The sequence below is a fragment of the Theropithecus gelada genome, chromosome 14, assembly GCF_003255815.1.
Source record: "Theropithecus gelada isolate Dixy chromosome 14, Tgel_1.0, whole genome shotgun sequence".
In the NCBI taxonomy this organism is placed as follows: domain Eukaryota; kingdom Metazoa; phylum Chordata; class Mammalia; order Primates; family Cercopithecidae; genus Theropithecus; species Theropithecus gelada.
The window spans coordinates 62,488,797-62,512,844 of NC_037682.1; the positions used below are offsets into that span (position 1 = coordinate 62,488,797).

A 24,048-nucleotide genomic window follows, 5' to 3' on the forward strand; every position below is an offset into this window, starting at 1 on the left:
AGAAAGCACAGAAAGATAAGGGAGAAGAAAACAAGGTGAAATGGAAGTTGGAATATTAGTGAGAGGTCTGGTAGAAAAAAGGCATGTGAGGACTTTTTTTTTCCAGAAAAGAACTACTTGTAAGAGGCAGGCAAAGTTAAATATGGGCAAGAGGAATAATGAGGAAACTCTCACTTCTTAGTCTGAAGGGAGCAGAGAGCAAGGACTACAACTCAAGGAGCATGCTGCTATAAGAGAAAAGTCCCCAACAACAGCTGTGGTCTTCAGTGGCACAACACAGCCACTGTCAACTCATAGTGCTGGCAGAGAGAGCCTGAAATCTCCCTCCTTCCACACCCTTTTTTTTTGTATTTTTAGTAGAGATGGGATTTCACTGTGTTAGCCAGGATGGTCTCGATCTGCTGACCTCATGATCTACCCACCTCGGCCTCCCAAAGTGCTGGGATTACAGCTGTGAGCCACTGCGCCCGGCCCCTGGGTGCATCCCATTGGGTGAGACTAGTAAAAACTCCAGTGGCTAAGAAGACCTGGTTGATACAGAAGTCAGAAAAAAGCAAAAAGTGTGGAACAACTCATTTAGAATCTCCAACTCACCCAGTTTGGCTCATCACTTCACAATTCCATGTCTTTGTTTCTTGTTGAAACTATGAGACTAATTTCCTCAAAAAGATATTGAGAAGAAGCCAAGGACCAGAAAGAAATAACCACTAGAAGGAGCTGCACAGTTCTAGGTATATTTGATTCTAGTATTTTTTCTTTAATTTCTACCAGGTGCAATCACTAGTACTGTCTCAATTTACTTCAGGATTTTGGAGGGCACCCACCTTCCCCCTTGTCTCCTCACACAATGACCCTGGGATCCCTGGGAAACGGCAGCAGCCACGTTTCTGCTACCTTCTTGCTGAGTGGCATTCCTGGGTTGGAGCACGTGCACATCTGGATCTCCATCCCACTGTGCTTCATGTACCTGGTTTCCATCCTGGGCAACTGCACAATTCTTTTCATCATTAAAACAGAGTGCTCACTCCATGAACCTATGTATCTCTTCTTGTCCATGCTGGCTCTGATTGACCTGAGTCTGTCCCTTTGCACTCTCCCTACAGTCCTCAGCATCTTTTGGGTTGGGGCACGAGAAATTAGCCACGATGCCTGCTTTGCTCAGCTCTTTTTCATTCACTGCTTATCCTTCCTCGAGTCCTCTGTGCTACTGTCTATGGCCTTTGACCGCTTTGTGGCTATCTGCTGCCCCTTGCACTATGCTTCCATTCTCACCAACACAGTCATTGGCAGGATTGGCCTGATCTCTCTGGGTCGTAGTGTAGCACTTATTTTTCCATTGCCTTTTATGCTCAAAAGATTCACCTATTGTGGCTCCCCAGTTCTCTCACATTCTTATTGTCTCCACCAAGAAGTGATGAAATTGGCCTGTGCCAATATGAAGGCCAACAGCATCTATGGCATGTTTGTCATCGTCTCTACAGTGGGTATAGACTCACTGCTCATCCTCTTCTCTTACGCTCTGATCCTGCACACCGTGCTGTCCATCGCCTCCAGGGCTGAGAGACTCAAGGCTCTTAACACCTGTGTTTCCCACATCTGTGCTGTGCTACTCTTCTACACTCCCATGATTGGCCTCTCTGTCATCCATCGCTTTGGAAAGCAGGCACCCACCCTGGTCCAGGTGGTCATGGGTTTCATGTATCTTCTCTTTCCTCCCGTGATGAATCCCATTGTCTACAGTGTGAAGACTAAACAGATCCGGGATCGAGTGACCCATGCCTTTTGTTACTAACTGTGTCTAGTGTTAGAGCCACTGTCTCCTGAAACATGCCCTTGTTTATCTATCCTTTATAATTTCTAACATGCATGAAATAAAAGAGACAACTTACTCAACAAATATGTATAGGGATGAGTCACAGTCCTTACAGAACGCTCACTCTGTTGTGGCAAGGGCAAGGGGGGGATAAAATGTAATATGATATGGTAAATTTTATTTTCTAAAAATAGCCACAAGAATAATTCTAATCCCACATTCTCTTCCAGGAACTTGCTACTCCTCATAAAGAGATAGAGTCTATTTCTTCTCCCTTTGTAACTGGATAGAATTTGTAAATGCCTCATGAATTGAATATTGTGGAAATAGCCCATGTATCTCCTCTCTCTCTCTCTCTGTTCCACCTCAATTCCTCTACTATTTCTGTCTGTTTCACTCAATGCTTGTTTTTGAAACCCAGCCTCTATACTAAGAGGAAGCCCAGACAATGTGGAGAGGGCCCATGTAAGGTGTTCCATCCAATAGGCTCAACCAAGGTCTCACTCAGCTAAGGCTGAGAACTTAGCGGAGTCAGTGTTAACCACCAGTGGGTGGAGAATCCTCAGATTATTCCGTTCGGCAACCTTCCAACCTCTCCAATTGGCATCTGGTAAAGCAATCAATTGTTCTCTGACTCAGCCAAAATTGCAGATTTGTAAACAAAATAAATATTTTTAAGACGCTAAATTTTGGGAAGATTCATTACACAATCGCATGTTAATTGTATTCTTCAAAGTTAAAAGAAGTCGGTTTGGGAGTCATCTTCCCCTAGCTGGGGGAAGGGAGCATCAAAAAAGTTGTCCCTGAATTGACACAGTAATAGCCTTAAGGGAAATGTAGACATTAGGCAGTCAAAAACTGTAAGAGGAAGGAGACAAAAATATGCTCCAGTCCAAAGGAACAGCATGTGCAAACCTGAAGCAGAAGTGAGAGAGACGAAAATGTATTCTGAGAATTATCTGAAGTGTTGTTTTTGTTGCCATTTTTATTCTCTAGAATGTCGGAAAGGTTTAAGAAAATGAGGTGAAGTGGAAACAGATCGGGGTACTGACTGTATCAGAAAGATTACAAGCCAAGGAACCAAGGATAGTTTTTTATGCCCTTTTATATGTTGTATTGTTATGGTACCCCCAAGATATTCTAGATAAAAGTTATATTTTGAGTAATACATGTCAATATAGTATTTGCAGTTTTGGCTTGGAGGTAACTGTGAGGAAAGCAAGCTTGAATATGATATTGCCAAGGGGAGCTTTGAACACCTAGAGAGAAGCATGAGAATGTCATGTTCCTGCATGGTTTTAGTGCAGGATCAAGAAAGGGTGTGGCTGAACACAATGTCTTCTACTATGAAGTGTATGTGGAGCCAGTTCTCACCTGAGGCTGGTCTCTTCCAAGGCAATCTAGTACCCCTGACATTTAACATTGGATATGCCTGTCCCTGCTCCCAACACCAGTGTCCCGTCCTGTTTGGCATGAGAACACTGTTTCTGCAATGATATCATCAACCCTAAAATAATCAAAAGGATCAGAACCCAGTTTAAAAGAGCTTATTTAGTCACAAAGTTGAGAATGACCATTTGAGTAACAGACCCCAAAGGAATGGGGTCATTGCTCCGAAGCTGAAAAGTTAAGGATTTGCTTATGCACGTGGAAAGCAAATAAATTTAAGAGGACTACAACATTTTCCATACTAAGGCTGACTTTTGAGTTATAGCAATTTGAATAGTTACAGCTTTTTTTCTTTTCCAATTTGAAAGAGTATATTTAACATTCCAGGCTAGACAACGTGATAGTCCTGAGGTTTTCATGTAAGAGAAGTTAAGATGTAAGTTAATCTATAATGAAGATCAACAATGGAGTGGGAAAAGGTCTTCTCTAGCATCCTATAGTTTTTTACAACATTTTAAAAAACAATGTAATTAAAGAAAAGTATTCTCTTACAATAAGAGAAACAAAGGTTACAGCTGCCTAGGTTATAGCTGCCTGTTATGTAACTCAGATCCTATAATCACGTTCTTCTAAGGCTCAATATTCCAACATCGTTCATTGTGAATTTCTCATTTTTACAACGTGTATGTGTGAATTGTGGGTATTAACATGCAGAAGGCCTATGATTAGCTGTACACAGCAAATTGAATACAATATGTCTGTGAGTGTCGTGAGTGGTGTATGTCTTTTATGTTTGTGTATACGGAAAACTTCGGAAGAAAAAATTAAACCACTGAAAATTTTGAGGTATGTTTACAGCTTCACGGCTGGATTCTCTCTGTGATGTGTACTTGTAATTTCAGTCCCCATAAAGGCGTTGTGTTCTCTTATGTCTGATGATAAATTAAAAATTATTCTGATATAGCAGCAAGTAGGGGGTCAGGTATAGAAAGTTCTACTTCCTCTCTGTGTGACTTAGACAAATTATTCTATTTATCTGAGATCAATTTTCTCTTAAACAGAACTAAAAATGTCTACCCCACAAGGCTGTCTATGCAATTTAGATATATCATATATGCAAAACTTTGTAAGATAATTCTTAGCATGTTCTTTTATTCACAATCAACTTTAGTTACTTTAATTCCTAACATAAAACATAAACATAATAACACAGACAAAAAAACACAATGAAGAATGTGTGGTAAATAAGTGAGGGATCCCAGAAACCAGCCTGAGGGGAAAGAGGGCCATAGATGGCTTTCTAGAGGGGTTGCCTTAGTTAAGGCTTAAAGTGCTTATAAGCAGAAGTTAGTTGGGTAAAAAAAAGTTGTTGAGTATTCTCCTCTCTCTAAGCATACATTATAGGAAAATAGTGAGCAAAAGGATAACGAAACCTGTTCTCTCGACTTACATTTTGGTGGTAGAGACAGACAACAGCACAGTAAATGATTAACTATATCATACACTGCTAAGTACTCTGAAGGAAACATAGTGGGATAATGGGTTTAGAGTGATTGAATGGGTGAGCAGAGAAGGCCTCTATAAAGAGGGGTTTTTCTGAACAAAATTATGACCAATATGATGGAGTTAGATATATGAAAAATAAAAATTGAGGGAAGAACATTGCAGAATTTCAGAACAAGTATAGCAGTCCTGAGGTAGAAATGAACCTGAGTGTTCTAGGAATAGCAAGAGGACCAGTGTGACTGGAGCGAAGTAAGCTGGAAGCTACATTAATTGGTGAATTGAAGATGGTTGAGAGAGAGGGGTGCTAGACAAGGCTGACATTTATGCATTTATTCATTATTCAACACTCACTGACAAATTTCTGTAAAAATTAATAGGAATAAATTGATGAACAGGACACATTTCCCACCCTCAAGGATTTGCATAGTGGGGGTGTCTGGCACATTTTGCAACTTCAGATGATCTACTAATTGATTCTTGAAAGTCAGTCAGAAGGTATCCAGGTGAAATTAAGGAAAAATAGCATCCTAAGCAAAGCAAATATTCTTAGAAAAAGCTGAGAGATAACAAAGTCCATTATTTGCTGAAATCATTATGTGTCATTTCTTGATGACAATGACCATTATAAATAATTCTTGTCAAGAATATTCAAGTGGTAAACTGAGAGAAGGAGGGTGTCTTAAAGTGCAGTCAGTAATACACAGAGATCAGAATTTGCAATGACTGTAGCTTTCATATTTATCCAACCAATATCTATTGAGTACCTCCGGCCTTTAGCAGAGAAGACAGCTAAGTTTCAGCAGACACTACAGTTTTTACTTTAGGCTTGGCATGATTATAGCGGGAGGAAAGGAACTGCCTGAAGGCGTGATTATATGTTCCAATTGGATATGATTGACATATTATAATTTTAGGACTCTGTCCTCAGGGAAAGCTCAGGATTTTGAGCTCAGGAAATGAGGTTTTTTTAATTCTGTGATGGTCACTCATGCATTTACAAATTGATCAATAGATATTTATTGGGCCCTTCTTTGTCTGAATATGCGCTAAGTACTACAGGCACAGAAAAACTAAGATGTGCAGACATATGTATCCTATGGAGTTTACAATTTGGCAGAGATGTAAGCAATCTTTAAACAATTAAAGGCCCTTATTTATTTTAAATTATGGTGTAGATATCAGTGTATAAGAAAGGGAATAAAATTAAGGTATAAATTTGTTGTACTTGGAGCCAAAAGGTGTCAGCAAAGTTGAATACAGTACATCTAGGTATGTCCTGCTAAATAAATAAACGGATAAAGAGAAGTTGAGGAAATGTATTTATGGTAGGCAGAGTGCACCCTCTCCTAATGATTTCAACATTATAACCTCTGAAACTTGTAAATATATTACTTTACATGGAAAATGATATTATGTAGACTGATTAACATTCAAAACCTTAGCATAGGTAAAATATCCAAGATTATCCAGGGGAACCCAATCTAATTATATGAATCCTTAAAAGTAGAGACTCGTTACTGACCATGGTCAGAGAGAGATGCGACTACAGAATAAAGTCACAGGAAGATGCAATGTTCCTGGCTTTGAAGGTGGAGGGGATCTATGAGGCAAGAATTGTGGGTTACCTCTAGAAGTCAGAAAGTGCATGAAAACAGATTTTCCTCTGTGTCTCCAGAAAGGAATGTAGGCTTGCTAACACCTTGATTTTAGCCCAGTGAAACCCATCTCAGAACTCCAGCTTACAGAATTATAAAACAATACATTTATATTGTTTTGAGCCACTAAGTTTTTAATAATTTGTTATGCAGAAATAGAAAATGAATGCAGTATTTCTGACCAAAAAAGTACACCAAAAGCAGAGGTTTGGATATAAGTAACATAATGTCTTTGTGTTACTCTGTTGAAGTGTAAGACAGAGAATGTTGACAAAGAATGCAGTAGAGAAAAGCAGGTACTGAATGATGGAAAAGGCCTTGTGCATATATAGAATCTTGCTGTTATCTTGTAAGTTACTGCACAGCTACTGAAGCGTTTTAACTGTGGTTAAATTTATATTTTAGAAAGATCTTTCAAATAGCTATGACTGGAGAATCCAGGGGAAGTTTTAAATGTGAACTAAAATAACAGCAGTGGAAAATCATGGGTAAAGAAGCGTATTAGAGAGACTTTAGCAAGGGAGGACCTTCACAGTTTGATAACCAAACTTTGTATAAAATATGTATTTATTTCCAGGTATCATTGTCTAAGGGGACCAAGGCTGCTTTCCTAGTCATGACGGATAAGCAACATCCCAGTTTCCTTTTTCAAATACTCTGTAGTTGCCTGTTTTTGAATATTCAGTCACCAAAGCCAAATCCTCAAGACAAAATTCAAACCCATCATTCAAGCCCCTAGTTCCTTTGAAAAGCTTTTCTCTTCTGTTTACAGCACTCTTACCTCAGAACCCCAGAGAGATTGCCATGTCAATCTTAATTGTTTGCCCCCTTCAAATTGTATTTTCAATTGTATACTCAATTTTTTGATTTTTCCATCAAATATTTCCTCTGTACATGAGAAAAAAGTGTTTAAAATATAAATTTTAGTGAAAAATATTGCAGTACCAAATGCCGTGTCCTGAGGGAATCTATTTTTAAAAACATGTTAGATGAGTAGATTGCAAACATTTTCTCCCATTCTGTAGGTTGCCTGTTCACTCTGATGGTAGTTTCTGTCGCTGTGGAGAAGCTCTTTAGGTTAATTAGATCCCATTTGTCAATTTTGGCTTTTGTTGCCGTTGCTTTTGGTGTTTTAGACATGAAGTCCTTGCCTATGCCTATGTCCTGAATGGTATTACCTAGGTTTTCTTCTAGGGTTTTTATGGTATTAGGTCTAACATTTAAGTCTCTAATACATCTTGAATTAATTTTCAGATAAGGAGTAAGGAAAGGATCCAGTTTCAGCTTTCTACTTATGGCTAGCTAGTTTTCCCAGCACCATTTATTAAATATTCAAACAAATTTACAAGAAAAAAACAAACAAACCCATCAAAAAGTGGGCAAAGGATATGAACAGATATTTCTCAAAAGAAAACATGCATACAGCCAACAGACACATGAAAAAATGCTCGTCATCACTGGCCATCAGAGAAATGCAAATCAAAATCACAATGAGATACCATCTCACACCAGTTAGAATGGCAATCATTAAAAAGTCAGGAAACAACAGGTGCTGGAGAGGATGTGGAGAAATAGGAACACTTTTACACTGTTGGTGGGATTGTAAACTAGTTCAACCATTGTGGAACAGTATGGCAATTTCTCAAGGATCTAGAACTAGAAATACCATATGACCCAGCCATCCCATTACTGGGTATATACCCAAAGGATTATAAATCATGCTGCTATAAAGACACATGCACACGTATGTTTATTGCGGCACTATTCACAATAGCAAAGACTTGGAATCAACCCAAATGTCCATCAGTGACAGACTGGATAAAGAAAATGTGGCACATATACACCATGGAATACTATGCAGCCATAAAAAAGGATGAGTTTTTGTCCTTTGTAGGGACATGGATGCAGCTGGAAACTATCATTCTCAGCAAACTATCACAAGAACAGAAAACCAAACACCGCATGTTCTCACTCATAGATGGGAATTGAACAATGAGATCACTTGGACTTGGGAAGGGGAACATCACACACTGGGGCCTATTATGGGGAGGGGAGAGGGGGGAGGGATGGTATTGGGAGTTATACCTGATGTAAATGACAAGTTGATGGGTGCTGACGAGTTGATGGGTGCAGCACACCTACATGGCACAAGTATACCTATGTAACAAACCTGCACGTTATGCACATGTACCCTAGAACTTAAGGTATAATAATAATAAAAAAAAACATGTTAGAGGGGCTGATTTTTTTTAAGGTGCAAGGAAAGACTAAATCACAGAAAAAATCTAAACAGCAAAATCACGGGGGGTTTTAAATTATCTTTTAGTCACTTAGTTAAATTTGTGAATTTTCCATAAATTACATGTTGGTTTTATAACAGGAAAATAACCTCAGCAGATAAATGATCTTGTTCTCTCCCTGCCTATTCTGAGTCATCACTCCATGGCAGGATTATTGTGCTTTCTCCTGTTAATCTTCCTTCCTCATTTCTCCCAAATTCAATCCATCTTGCTCACGCTTATACAGGCACACTCTTCTTAAAATGAAATTTATCATGTAGCAACTAAATTGGCATTCCACCACCTCCTGAATTTAAACTTCTCAAAGCTTTTCTTAGGTGCTCCAAAAATCTGGTTCACTTATTTTATCCAAAACTATCACTTGCTCTCTGTTAAATTACACTTTCTATTGTAATCAGATCAGCATCCTTCATAGCTGCTATGTGCTCTGCTATTTTACCTTTCCTTGATAGTATGAGATTAGACTTGGTATATCATTTGTATTTTTAATAGATACTAATTGAATGACAATCTCAGTCTGCCCCAATTTTATTCATTCTTTATGGGCTGACTGAAATCCAGCTGCTCCATCACATAAGTGTTTTGCTTCAACTTCTCTTAAAATGTTAATTAAACCTCTATATCTTATATATCTCTTGATTATTTTTTCTATCCTATGCAGTTATATTCTTAACTTTATTATAAATTCTGCACTACATAGCTTTTCACTTCCATCATCCAGTCCTTCATTAGTGACTTCTGTGGCATTAAACACATAGCAAATGACAGTAAATGCCTACTGGTTGATAATTTATTACCTAATTGTTCAAGTTCTTGTCTCCCACATACATTAAGCAACTTCCCCAAGATCTTCTCCCAGATTTATCAAGTCTTTACACAGTACACAATGAGATTCATAAGGGACAGCACCAACAAGAACATATCTGCAATAAGGATCACAAGAGGGCTTTTGTGCTTGGCAAAGCGATGCATGGCAGCCAGGGTGATGATGGGCACATAGAAGGTGAGCACAGCACAGATGTGGAAGACACAGGTATTTAGGGCTTTAAGCCTCTCTGCCAAAGATGCAATGCTGAGTATAGTCTTCAAGATCAGCGCATAAGACAAAACAATCAATGCCAAGTCCAGCATAGTACAGAGAGCAGCGAAAAAGCCATAGATGACATTGGTCTTGTTGTCAGAGCAGGCCAGCTTCATGGTATCCTGATGAAGACAGTATGAGTGAGAAAGAAGATTCTTTTGACAATATTTTAATCTCCTTAGAGTGAAGGGAAATGGAAGCATTAAGAGAATGCTCCTAATGGCTAAAATAAGTCCCATTTTAGCAAGCCTATTGCTAGTGAGGATAGAACTGTATCTTAAGGGATTGTAAATGGCAATAAAGTGGTCCAAAGGCATAATTAGAAGTACTGAGGATTCCATGAGAGTGAATCCATGAATGAAGAATTCTTGAGCAAAGCAGGCATCAGGTGAAATTCCCATGGCATTGAACAAGAAGATCCTCAACATGGTAGGAAGAGAGGAGAGGGACAGGCCCATGTCAGAGACAGCCAACATGGTAAGGAAATAATGCATGGGCTCATGAAGCAAGGGCTCTGTCTTTATGACAAAGAGAATGGTGCAGTTGCCCATGATGGCAACCAGGTACATGAGGCAAATGGGGATGGAGAACCAAATGTGGGCATGTTACAGTCCTGGGATCCCAATCAGAAGGAAAAGCTTGACTTTGGAGTCATTGAGAACAGACATAATAAGGGAGATATGAGCTCGTTAACCAGATCTGAAACCATATAAATGAAAAGCAGTCATGCTTTTGGTTAAAACTCAGTTTTGTGGGGACAAGGGGTTCATTCATATACTATACTCAAAAGCATATTTGGCTGCTAATCAACTGCACTCTTCAAAATTTACCAGAAGTCCTTAAACAAGTTCATATTCTCCAGCATGGTAAATTCACTTCTAACAACTTGTCCTAAGTTGGTGAATTTTTAATTTTTTTTTTTTTTTTTTTTTTTGAGATGGAGTTTTGCTGTTCTTGCCCAGGCTGGAGTGCAATGGGCGATCTCAGTTCGCCACAATCTCCGCCTCCCGGGTTCAAGCAATTCGCCTGCCTCAGCCTCCTGAGTAGCTGGGATTACAGGTGTGCACTGCCACGCCTGGCTAATTTTTGCATTCTTAGTGGAGATGGGTTTTCACCATGTTGGCCAGGCTGGTCTTGAACTCCTGACCTCAGGTGATCCACCGCCTTGGCCTCCCAAAGTGCTGAGATTACAGGTGTGAGCCACTGCACCTGGCCCTACTTTTTAAGATTTGCAACCAAACATATAAAACACATCAAAGTGGAGCTGCTTTGAATCAGTAAAAAGATGCTTAGAATCTTTTCCACTCCTTTTTCCATACAGTCTTCAGCAGTACCCCTGTTGGCTTTAAAATAAAATCTCTGAGCTTTATTTATAAAGTTTGAAAGAAATAGTCTAAGAAAATAATCAGAGATCACTGCAAATATTTGGAAAACATTAAATGCTATAAAGTACGTTTATAGACAATGTACCTCTTATACTTATGAGGTAGGTACTTATGCACATTTTATACATGTTATATCAAGTGTTATATAAAAATAAACAATGATTTCTGTTCAAACACATTTGCCCCTTCATTTGATTTTAAGTTTTTTAACTTATTTGGGCCTTATTTTAAATCTGTAAAATGAATACAATCTTGATAGGTTTTGATATATATAGATATTTATGAAGTTCCAAACAGAGATCTAGGTTCATAAACCACAAACAAGTATCTGCAAATATTAGCACTGATTACACAGTAGCTTCCAATAGAACATGTTGGCGAAATGGAGCAGTGAATAAATACTTTGGAGTTATGTATTCTTATTTCTTCCTGTACATATTCATGTATTAAATGTGACACTTTCTACCTTAAACACTTATGGTTCACACTTCAGGTTATCATTTTATTTCAAGAAACAATTTGACGATGTACAGTAGTATTGTGTGCACATTAATCTTATCCATCTTGATTGGATTATTTTATCTCATATCTCTGTATTTAATTAGTCATAAAAATTAGTCAAATAAATGCACATTTAATTAGTCAAATAAATGCTAAATGAAAAAAATCCAAATCACCCAATTTGTTTGAAATGAAGCATTAAAAATTTGCCTACATAATAAACTGAATCCGATTTTATTTTAGAGTCTCTTTTAAAAAGCTTACAAGTTTACTCTCAGAAGTAAAATATGCAGTCTTGCAACTTATCATCAAGTTTTTGGCCTTCAAGATAAACAGGTCAAAATTGGTAAAACTATCAGAGAAACACAAATCTCTAAGATAATCATCATAAATTCCCCCTATATTTAATAAGCTTTCTAAGTAAATGCATAGATAAAAATTATGAAATTAATAATTTTATTCAAAAATAGCAAAAATACAAAAGATGAAGGTAGAGTCAATGGAAGGCTAGAGAGAAGAAGACATGCTGTCCTCACTCCAGAATTTTTTAAACTTCAATTTGCAGGAGAAAAAAAGTCATCAACCTTCAGTGGAAAACATAGGGGACACTGGAAATTGATTGAGCTCCTTTATATGGGAAGCTTAACTGTGAATTCATATTGTATTTTGTGATTTTTTAGAGGATATTAGAAAAAGCATGTAGTAAATAACAAGCAACCTTGGGCCAATATATTTTACTTTTGCTAGGTACTATCTACTAAGAGTCATTTTGACAACTTGCGAATAGATCTGCATCTTCTATATGGAAAAAGGTCTTGAACAGTTTGAGCATGACATATTAATCTCCCACCATGGTAGTGAACCTAATGCAAAACCCAGGGAAAGTATATTGTGGAGATAGTAGCAAATTGTGAGATGTCATTAAAAGCATTCTCCTGTTATTTGTTGGACTGTGTTTTCTTAGCAAATTCAATTCTGATCCCTCCTCAGTAGTCATAAGATAAGTTCTCACCTCAAAAAGCACTTAACTCTTTTTCCTTTTTATTATCATCTTTTTCTGAGGGATATTGACTTCGGTCTTTCAGGGAATGCATCTCTAGTGCATTTTTTATCATGGAAGATTATGCTGTGTTTTATAACATACTACTTTCATGTAACCCTACCCTCCCCAACTCCATTACTACCATGTACATTGACTACTCAATGTTAAAAGGTATAAAAAGATTTTATTTATCCCCATGTATCTGTCATTAACATGAGATGTGGAATATAAAAGGCTCTCAGCAAATATGTAAAGAATGAATGTTAATGGAAGAAACACAAAATATGTAGAATCATTTCTTAGCAGTCTCTCCCTTTTTTTCTCTGGCAACAACTAAGGAACATTGATATCCACTCCTTTCGCTCATATTTTGAGTGGTAAACTGATCCTTACACAGAGCATGCATTTGGATGTGGATGAACTTCAGAAGAGATAGCTCAACAAGGCTGTTTATTCAGAAGTACTGACATGATAGGTGGTATCTGAAACCAAAGAGTAAATGAAATCATACAGTAAAAATGTACATAATACAAAATTTAAAACTCATAGAACTCTGAGGAGCAGTAAGATTGTTGAGAGGATCTTGCAAAGGAATATTCAGAGAGGTGGAATATATAGAGGTGGAATATACAGAGAGGTGGAATATAGTAGATGCCAAAAGAAGAGAATGTTTCAACGAAGGCAGTCCTCAGGTAAAATATTTCCCAGACCACTTAGAACTGCTATTCTTTAAGGTAAAAATCAGTTCTCAAGCTAATGCACAAACACCTTGGTATAAATCTCAGTGTGGCAATTTACCCCGTGTGAATCTGGGAAAGCTGCTTAAGTAGATGTTTGCTCTTCTGTAAAATGTTGAAACAATGGTACCTACCTCAGAGTTATGTTAGACTGTCTGATAGTCTCTAACATAATGAAGCTAATCAGTAAATACCAGAGACGAATAACTACTTCAACAAAATTTCCCTAGCCATTTTCCTTCCAGACAGCAAGTCCTAGATTGCAAAAGAGTAATCTGTATTTTTTTAATTGACAATAAGCCTTGCTTTTATTTGTCATATTATTAAGTAAATAAGTCCCTACTGATAATAGGGTATTAGAAAAACACCCCAATATTTAACCTTCCTATTTAACCCTCAGACCATAATATATTCACTCTTCATGTATGCACACACACTGAAGCCACTTACTCTTCCTCCCCATAGACACTTATTAAGATATAAGCAGTTTAACAAACCTTAGATTTAGGTTTCCAAAAGGATTTATAGCTCCTTAAACTTACCAGAACCAGATGCTCAATAAGTTCCTGAAGGATAAAAGCAAGAATTCTCCACTTTCACCTCCACTTTATCTAGAGGTACCTACTTCTCTTTTCCTCAGGTGACTAGACCCTTGAGAGTAATCAAACTTACACAGAAAGGGTTAGGCCTGGTGCCGGTACATTAACTTTGTATCCTTTTACCTTAACAGGAACTAGAGGCAAATTGTAAGGCAAACTACAGGGAGACTACTCATCTGAAAGGTAAACAGTTGAAGTTGAAGAAACTTGATACACGGATTTTGTAGAGGTTGGAAAATATACTTAAAATAACATGTTATCTATAATCAAAACACTTTAGGAAGAAATAGTAATATATAAATATCAAATATCTATAAAAGCACTTTACAAACTGTAAAATGGTTTACCAGTCATTCCACTTATTTGTATGATCCATTTTTGACAAAAGATTAACATTGAAATAGATATAGCCTGTCATACTTTGTTAGATTTCTAAATCAGTGTCTCAAAATTACATGCTCCCACGTTATATATTGCATTTCATTAGAATCATCTGAGGGGTATCCTGAGTTTTATTCACATATTTCTATTTTATATGTCAGTTCCATCGTGGTTTAAATTAAATAATAATTATTTAATTTAAGGCTATGAAACAATAATGTGAAGACAATTTAAGTAAAAAGTGTATAAAATAAGGATATAGATATATATAACTGTTTAAGTATTTCTTAAAGCATATTTCTAAGTTAAAAAAACTTTGGTTAAAATAATGGAAAGTCTTACAACAATAATAAAATAATTTTAATTAATACAATTTAATAGAATGATAATATAAAAGACATAATATGGCTCAAATACAAAATACATATATCTGTGAGGAAGAAATGAATACAAATTTAAAACAATGAGCAGGGATAAGCCTACTCATTGCTAGTTCCCATGTCTGGAGAAGACAATCAACTCCCAAGAGATAAATGAGATTAAATAGTCTTCATGTTAGGTTGAGTTATCTGAAGCAAATTGACTTGTTAAATGTCATTGGGCTATTCTAGCAGATGTATTTGATACCCAGCTTATTATCTTTGGACTTAACATTTTATTATAGGTTGCTGATTAGAAGAAAATATTTGTAAAAGGCACAAGAATTCTTGAAATTCAATAATAAGAAAACAACACAACTAAAAAGTGTGTCAAACAATAGCAAAGACATGAAATCAACCCAGGTGCCAACAGAAGGTTGGATAAAGAAAATGTGATACATGTACACCACGGAATACTACACAACCATAAAAAAGAACAAAATCATGTCCTCTGGAGCAACATGGATGCATCTGGAAGCCATTATCCTAAGCAAATTAACACAGCAACAAAAAACCAAATACTGTGTTCTCACTTATAAGTGGGAGCTAAATACTAGGTATGTATGGACATACAGATGAGAATGATAGACACTGGGGAATATAAGGAGGGAGGGAACAGTGGGACAAGGATTGAAAAACTACCTATTGTGTGCTATGGTCATCTGGGTGACAGATTCATCGGTACTCCAAACCTCGGCATCACACAATATACCTTTGTAACAAAGCTGTACATCTACCCTTTGATTGTAAAATAAAAGTTGAAAAGAAAAAAGTGTGTCAAAGATTTTAACAGAAACCTCAGTGGAGAGATAGATAGATGGCAAAATAAACATACGAAAGAATGTTGTAGATCATGTATCAGGGAAATGCAAATAAAAATAATAATAAAATACCACTACACACCTATCAGAATGACCAAACTTGAGAATGTTGACAACACCAAATTCTGGTGAGGATGTGGAGCAACAAGAACTCTAATTCATCAGTCACAGGAATGGAAAATGTCACTGTCACTTTTAGAAGACAATTTTGCAGTTTCTTTATACAAGTTCTTACATACAATTCAGAAAATTTGCTCCTTAATATTCACCCAAAGGAGCTGAAAATGTATTTCTAGAGAAAACTCTAGACATAGACTTTTATAGCAGCTTTATTCACACTGGCCAAAATTTGGAAGCATCCAAAATATCCTTCAGCAGATGAATGAATAAATAAATTGTGCTACATCCAGGCAACGAGATAGCATTAATTGCTAAAAAGAAATTAGCTATCAACCCATGAATAGACATCCAGGGAATTTAAGTGAATATTACTAATTGAAAGAAGCTAATCTGAAAAGTCTACATATCATATGATTGCGAGTACATGTAATTCTGGAAAAGGAAAAATAATGAAGACATCAAAAACTTCAGTGGTTTTCAGAAGTTTAGAATGAGAGTGGAGTACAATTGGCAGAGCACAGAAGATTTTTAGGACAGTGAAACTACTCTGTATGAAACTATAACAAGTGGATATGCAGCATTATAAATTTTTCCAAACCTACAAGATGTACAACACCAAGAAATAAAAGATAGGTACATAAATATATATGTTCATTCATCAGAGTCACATGACTTTTTGGAAACAAAAATATAATTTGTTAACAACATAAAATACAAAATATAGTGCAATTTTTAATATGAATATTACTACTACTAACAATAATAGAAGGTTGTCCAGGCAGAATAAAATATTCACTAATGGAAACACAACATTTCAGAGAATAAAGAAAATATAAACAAATAGGATCACAAAACTAATAATATTAATGTCGTATAAATGTTAAGTACATGTAGAGTTTAAAAGGCATGCCAACAATTACATAAAGGGCAAAAGGAGATAAATGTATCTCAAATATCCTACATTTCTAACATTGTCACATGTGTGTGTACTGTCGGTGCCTTGCCCAGATGTCCCTCAGTAGAGTGACTCATCAATGCCACAGATGCTGTGAATGTTGGCTGATAATGGCTCAAAACTGTTTCTATCCTATCCCATGAGAATTACCCTGAGCTTACTGGGAGCTGCCTTACTTAGAAAGTTATGTCCCACAGCTTGGGGGAACCAGCAGCAAATGACTTACTGAATCTGAGATGCAAAAAGCTGTCCTCTTGCCTCAAAATTAGACAAATTATGTGGTCCAACCTATGTTTTAGAGTGCCTCATGAGACCAGATTGACATTCTCAAAGCAAAAACATTTCATTGCTTATCTCTCATCTACTTTCCTATTGCATTTTCCTTACTCCTGTTATTTTGAGAGCATCCTTTTATTAGATCATTTTCACAAAAATCTCCATCACAGATTCTGTTTCCAAATAACCCAACCTAAACCAGTTGGTGCCATAAAAGATTCTAGAAAACAGATTTTCAAGAAGAAATTCTGGAGGTGGATTCATTGCTGTATGCACCACAATAAGAACCACATCACTAGTTACAGATGAAATGTTGATCGTCCTTGACATGCTGTAGCAAGTTATTGTTAAAATTTTCATCTGAAGTGAACTCTAATAGTACCCAGAGGAAAGATAACTCACAAGATTTCTTTATAAATAGAACATTCTCTGTAAAGTGGATTCTCTTACTGGCTACTTTTGTGTGTGTAAAGAAAAGCATCATGGAGGACTACTGTGGACTCCAATCTCGACCAAGTAGAAACACCAATTCAAAGTTCTGTGTAAGGTGCAGTGTTTTAACCAGGGAAGATTAACCTGGATTCAATTGTCAAGTATGTGGTATTTGATGTGGCAAATATATTCTCTTCCATCTTCTATAATAAATCTATAATTTGAAAATGCTTATTTTCTTCGGATATTTTGCATAACATTTTCTTGACCGCTATATAAATGACAATACATTAATCAGGTAGATGAGCATGAAAAGTAAGTATATTGGCATTCTTGTCAAAACACAGTGTTCCTTAGGTGGGAAAGGATAGAGATAAACACCCATACAAAAATGTAGGAATCTTAAACATTAGAGAAGTTTTTAGGGATCCCGTGGTATAGGAAAAATTGGGACAGTGTCTCTGAATTAATGGACAAACTAATGCTGTTTTTTAATGTTTTACCACCAAGAAGAAAGTACCACATGTAGTGACCTCCTGAAACCCTGGAGGCAGCATATGCCTTAGGAGAAAAGGATTCACTGGACAAATCAACTGATGGACCTACTCATCCTCTTTGTATAAAAAGAGGTGGCTCTATGTAAGAATATGCAAAAATTCAACTTATTGTTAATGATGGGTAACTTGGCTAATTGGTCAGGCTGTTGGAAGGAGAAAGATTGGAATACAAGTGACAAAGAGGGAGAGGGACAAAGTGGCATGTGGATGGTTCTAGAAGTTAGAACAAAGTTTGAAGATCTTTATATAACAGATCAATGTTCGTCATAGTCTATACATAATGGAAAAGAACCTAAACTATAAAGAACACTGAGTGGATCTGACAATTTATATTAGCTAGCTTCTGATATAAGCAACGTCAGTGGTGGCATAATGGGCTCCTATTTGAAGTAGCTATAGTGGCAGGATGAAAACTGCATAAACACAAAGCATAGTTTCCCACTCAACAAGGCTGCTAAAACTTCTCTTTCTACTAAACATAAACCTGGCAATGATAGAAAACAATGTTAACTGCCCAATGTAGCATCACTCCTTGAGTAGAAAATGGCCACTTAATGGAAGATTATTCTACCCTATAAAAGGAAGCAAATGAACTTGATAGAAATTGACACATATGATGGGTGTAGGTTTGTTTTATTTTCTTGAAGGATCATAGACAAACCTAGTATCTCAAGGCTTACAGAGGGTTTGATCCACCAGCATAGGACATTATGTTATATCTCTTTATGAAAAGAGACACATTTTAGAATACTTGCCACAGTAGACACAAAACCATGTTTGTATCATGGGCTCAAAAGCTGGCACAAAAATAGAACAGGTGTAGTTGAGTCTCCACCTTAGAGGTGATATTAGTGAGGATGAGACAGCATACCCCAGATGCATCATGTACAACACACCAACAATCATTATATATAGCTCTGACTGCAATAATTAGAATAAATGTATTTGGGAACAAAAGAGCTGAAATTAAGAGTAGTCCCACTTATCTTCATTTCTGGTGACCTACTTGGGAAATTTTCATTTCCCATTTCTGCAGTTTAGGTTCTGTTGAGCTGAAGATCCTCATTTTCAGAGTGGGAGACAAATTGTGAGGATCTTTTAATTAATTTAAAAATAAAATAAATAAAATTTATGTTAAGCTCTCGCCTAATAACTTTGATCTTCGCTAAGCTCTAAAACAAGCTGGCAAGGAAAGAAGTCATTAGCCTGATGGGGTAATTAATTAATTCTTGATCATCAAGAAAAGATATGGCTTCTAATAAACAATGAAGGAATGGAAGAATATGTTCAGTACCCAGATAGTTGACTGGTTGTCTCTTGGTACTATCCTGGCAAATTTTGGTGATAAATTAGCAAGTGCAATAGCCATAGCCTGAAAAGGTCATTCTGTAGAGACATTTTTACCCTTTGAGAAAAGGATCTGGTCACTCTACCATGAAAGAAACCTATGCAATAATGGTTGTAGTCTTTACTAAAGAAGAATTTAGAATGGATTATAGAGATGGCAGATGATAAGATCAGTTGAGGTTTCAAGAACAGCTTCAGATCACTGTATGTTGTAGTTCATTCACAAACTTTTCATGATTGTCTCTTCTTCTTGGGCAAATAAACAACACAAACACAGGAAGAGCTATTCCCAAATGAAACAGTTGAATTTGAGTGATACAAGACTAGACTGCAATAAATTATGCAGTGAATTTCTCTGTCAGCCTTAATTCAGAACTGAGACATCAGCTCCCAGATTCCTGGATTTGGGGCTGCTATGGGAATACAGTTAAGTCCTTTCCTGGAATTATTCTGATCAAAATGAACTTGCTTCACCCAGTTTATAACCCTTGTTGGTGGGCAGGCCACATTCAGTTACTGGTTAATGCAAGGATACAAAGACTTTGCTTCAATTTAGGATAATCCTGAAGGGCTATTCCAGTTCCAGATTTTTCTGTAACACTGACAGAGGCCTCAATTGCTACTGCCTTCACTGTCAAATTATCTTTCTAACTAATAAAGCTTCCTTCACATTCTTACAGTTGTTTTTCCTGAACACACACACACACACACACACACACACAGAAAGAGAGAGAGAGAGAGATTTCTTAAATTTCTAATAAATTCTACTTTAAATAGTAGATCCAGTGACTGCTGGTATAGATAGGTTTAGATTTCTTCATATGGAGGAGGTAAGTAAATGTCCCCTGTATATTAAAAAACATACCCATGGACATTTTTGAGGAAGATAAATAATACTAACAATAAAAAATATTCTTTTAACATTATTTTTGTTACTATAATCCAGAGATTCAACATCCCTTATCAGAATGTGGAAAGATATTAAATACATTAATTCCCATAGAAACAACGAGAAAGTCCTGAACAGAACAATTTTCTGCAGGACAATAAAAGAAGAGTAGGTACAAGAAAGATTTAAACTGAAACTCTGAGAGGAATGAGCCCTTTATGTTTGAGAAGAGAGCCACAGCAAACAACTCCAAACAGGATAAACACAAAGAAATTAACACATAGACACATTATAGTCGAATCCTGAAAACCAAAGAAAAACAGAGAAATATTAAAATAAGAGGGGAAAAAGATATACATGTAGAGAAATAATGGTTAGAATGACAGCCAATGTCTCATGAAAAACAATGTCATACTTAAAACAATAGAATTATCTTTTGAAAGTACTGAGAAAAACATTTGTCAACCTGGAATTCAAAATTTCTCAAAGTTATTTTTCAAAAGGACAGTAAAATATATATGTTTACAGAGAGACAAAGCCTAAGAAATTTCATAGCCATAAGACTTTCACACAATACATGCTAAAGGAAAGTTTTAGGCAAAATAAAATAATATAAAGAGGAAACTGGAATGAACAGAAAAGAATAAAAAATGACAAAGGGGTGAATACGTGAGAAAATAGAAACTTTTAAAATATTTACTTAATTCTTGGAAAATTATTTACCATTTAAGAATTACAATGTATAGAGAGGTTTGCAACATAGGTAGAAATATGTACTTAACAATAATTACATACAGGATAAATATGAGTTAAATGGAAACACATTATTAAAGGCTTCTTGCATTACATATCATACAATATAATATTTGTTTACGGTAGACTATCTTAGTAAGTTCAGGATTCATAATCTAAGGACCAACTCTGTTTTGAAAAAAAAAAAATACAACCAAGTATAGCTAAAAAGCCAGTTGAGGAAATAAAATAAAATATTGAAACATACTTGATTTTATTTGATTCTTAGTTTCAAAATAAGTGAGAAAGCTATAACAAAGAAAAGAAAAAGATGGAGAAAATAAGTAAGACAAAGATAGTCATAAAAATAAATGTTTTGATATAATAGTATGACCCCAATTACAAAATAGCACTTGTCACAATGGATTAAAAATATAGGCCAGGTGTGGTGGCTCACACCTGTAATCCCAACACTTTGGGAGGCCAAAGTGGGCAGATCATGAGGTCAGGAGATCGAGACCATCCTGGCCAACATGTTAAAACCCTGTCTCTACTGAAAATACAAAAATTAGCTGGGCATGGTGGCATGTGTCTGTAATCCCAGTTACTCAGGAGGCTGAGGCAGGAGAATTGCTTGAACCAGAGAGCTGGAGGTTGCAATGAGCCAAGATCGTGCCACTGCACTCCAACCCGGTGACAGAATGAGACTCCGTCTAAAAAAACAAACAAACAAACAAACAAAATATATATATACACACACACACAAGCACACATATTTACATACATGCTGATTATGAAATACACTTCCAATATAAGGATAGGATAAGAGTAAAGGGATATAAAAAGATATATTATGCATATGAATATATATGGTCAGTGTGGCCATACTATTATTAGCAAACATGGACTTTAAAGTAAGACATATTACCAAGGGAAAAAGAGACATTTTGCAATGATGAAAGGTCAATTCATCAAGAAGAAACAGCCATCTTAATGTATTTACATGTAGTAGGAAAGTTTAAGAAGACACAACAAAACAAGTAGCAGGACTAAAATAAAAAAATTAAAAAGTATATTCAGATTTTGAGTTTTTAGCACTCCTCTTTTTTAATGTTACTTGTTTGCATAAATGGATAAAAATCCATTTAGCTATACACTTTGTGTTTATCCATCTTACCATGTGTAAATTATATTTTATTCATAAAAAAGGGAAAACACCTCGTTGATTCAAGAAAAAAGAAGAAGCAGCAAAGAAACATGAACCTAAAATATCGATTAATCTAGGGTTAAGTGATTTCTTGGTAGCCTCAACTGCTTTTCCTAATCTCTAAGTAGACTCTCTTTAATGTGTTTAGTTCAAAACTTTTAGTCCATCCCAGTCTGACCATAGCAATGCCTTGTTGGGAACCAGTGAGTAAAAGCTGTGATCTGATCCTGACCCAGGGTCTCTTCTGGGAATTTCCAGGAAATGTTTCGGGAAAATAATTTGTTTACAGAAGGTGGCAGAGCTGGAGGGATTGGTGTCCCATGAGAGCAAAACTCAGAAGACAGATCAAGGAATCAGTGGTGTGATAAAAGTCTTGGCAAGCAGACATGGGCCACTGAGGCAGAGAAAGCGCTAGAATAAACTTATTTCTGTTTCTCTATGTGATTAAACGGTAAGTAAAATAGGGCCATAACATAATATTGTCTTGTAATATGGCTTCATGTCCTCAAGTGTGTCTGAAATATCAGTGTTCTCAGAACTGAGACTTGGAAGGAACATAAAAGAGGGTGGCTGTAATAGAAACTCCAAAATTTTGACATAGGAGGAACTTAGTGGTAAAAATCAAACAAACAATATGGTTTCAATGGGAAGTGCAGGAAGCTTATCTTGGAGTTATCTTTGCCAGACAAGAGGAGACTTTCACTAAAATTTGGAGAAGTTGTGGAAATTTTAAAAGGCACCTAATCTCCTTTTACTTTTTCCCCAAGATGGGGTATCACTGTGTCGCTCAGCCTGGAGTACAGTGGTGCGATCATAGCTTCCTCCAGATTAAAACTACTAGGCTCAAGTGACCCTCCTGAGTAGCTAGGACTATAGTCAGTGATGTGCCACCATGCCTGGATAACTATTTTTATTTTTTTGTAGAGATAAGGTCTCCCTATATTGCCCAGGCTGATCTCAAATGCCTGACCTCAAGTGATCTTCCCACCTTGTGCTACCAAAGGGCTGGAATTACAGGCATGAGCCACTGTGTCCAGACACTAAATCTTACTACTATCCTTTGACGTTGGCACTGTTCACGTCACTTCACCTATCTATTGTTCATCTCAGAAATCATGAAATTGTTTATTCACAGTTACAGAAAATGCTGGGTAGACTCAGAACTCTTTGTGGGATAGGGATTGGGAAATAGGACAACTCTGACAGCAGAACAAATGATCCACCCCAGCAAAGAACAGAAAAGCAGACTTCGCAAGGTTGGAAGTCAGTCCATAGGTAACAGGATTCTAGCCACTACACTGGAATCAGAAGTGGGGGCTTCAGTTTTGGAAGAAAGAGCAGGTGAGATGACATTATGGTTTCAAGTAATTCTAAGAACTTTGGAACAGGGACCAGAGAACAACCTGGTTGATGTATATAAAGAATTGTAATTGTATATAAAGAATTGTAATGATGTGTATAAAGAATTTAAGACATCATCTAAGAAAAGCATCCTTAGATGATGCTGAATTTTAATACTTGTTAGTAGTAAAATCTGAATCTTCCTTTACAAAATCAATTTAATTAAAAATATTTGAGTAAACTTTCTACATAAGGTACTGTACTTGGGGAAAATGCATTAGTCCCTTTTTAATTATATATATGGCTAATGGGAGGTTTATTATGTTTTCGACTGATTAGGGGTTTGCCAACTCTACCTCTTATTCTCAAAGTAATTTTGCTATTTTACTACTTCCTGTTCATAAATAATGCTACAGAGCTCTATACATAAATACATATTTTCAAGTATAAACAAGTGCAATGAACTGATTTGGAAAGCAGAAATATTTGAATATAAAAATAATCTAGCAAAAACTCTAGTCTAGCACATAGTAATAGTTCCCAATGTTTTCTCCTCACTCCTC

At 36.4% G+C, this 24,048-nt stretch overlaps 3 protein-coding genes across 3 annotated transcripts in view; 1 reads left to right on the plus strand and 2 right to left on the minus strand.

Moving 5' to 3' along the window:
• The window catches only part of MMP26 (matrix metallopeptidase 26), a 294,924-nt gene that overhangs the window by 71,519 nt on the left and 199,357 nt on the right, over positions 1 to 24,048 (minus strand). The gene's annotated exons all lie outside the window — the stretch shown is intronic.
• LOC112606291 (olfactory receptor 51G2) lies at positions 817 to 1,844 on the plus strand. Its single transcript, XM_025356539.1, has one exon. The coding sequence runs from the start codon at positions 848 to 850 to the stop codon at positions 1,790 to 1,792; it is 945 nt and encodes a 314-aa protein (XP_025212324.1). The 5' UTR covers positions 817 to 847; the 3' UTR covers positions 1,793 to 1,844.
• Positions 9,528 to 10,412, minus strand: LOC112607375 (olfactory receptor 51A7). Its single transcript, XM_025358495.1, is given in 1 exon segment — positions 9,528 to 10,412. A coding segment is annotated over 1 exon segment (885 nt).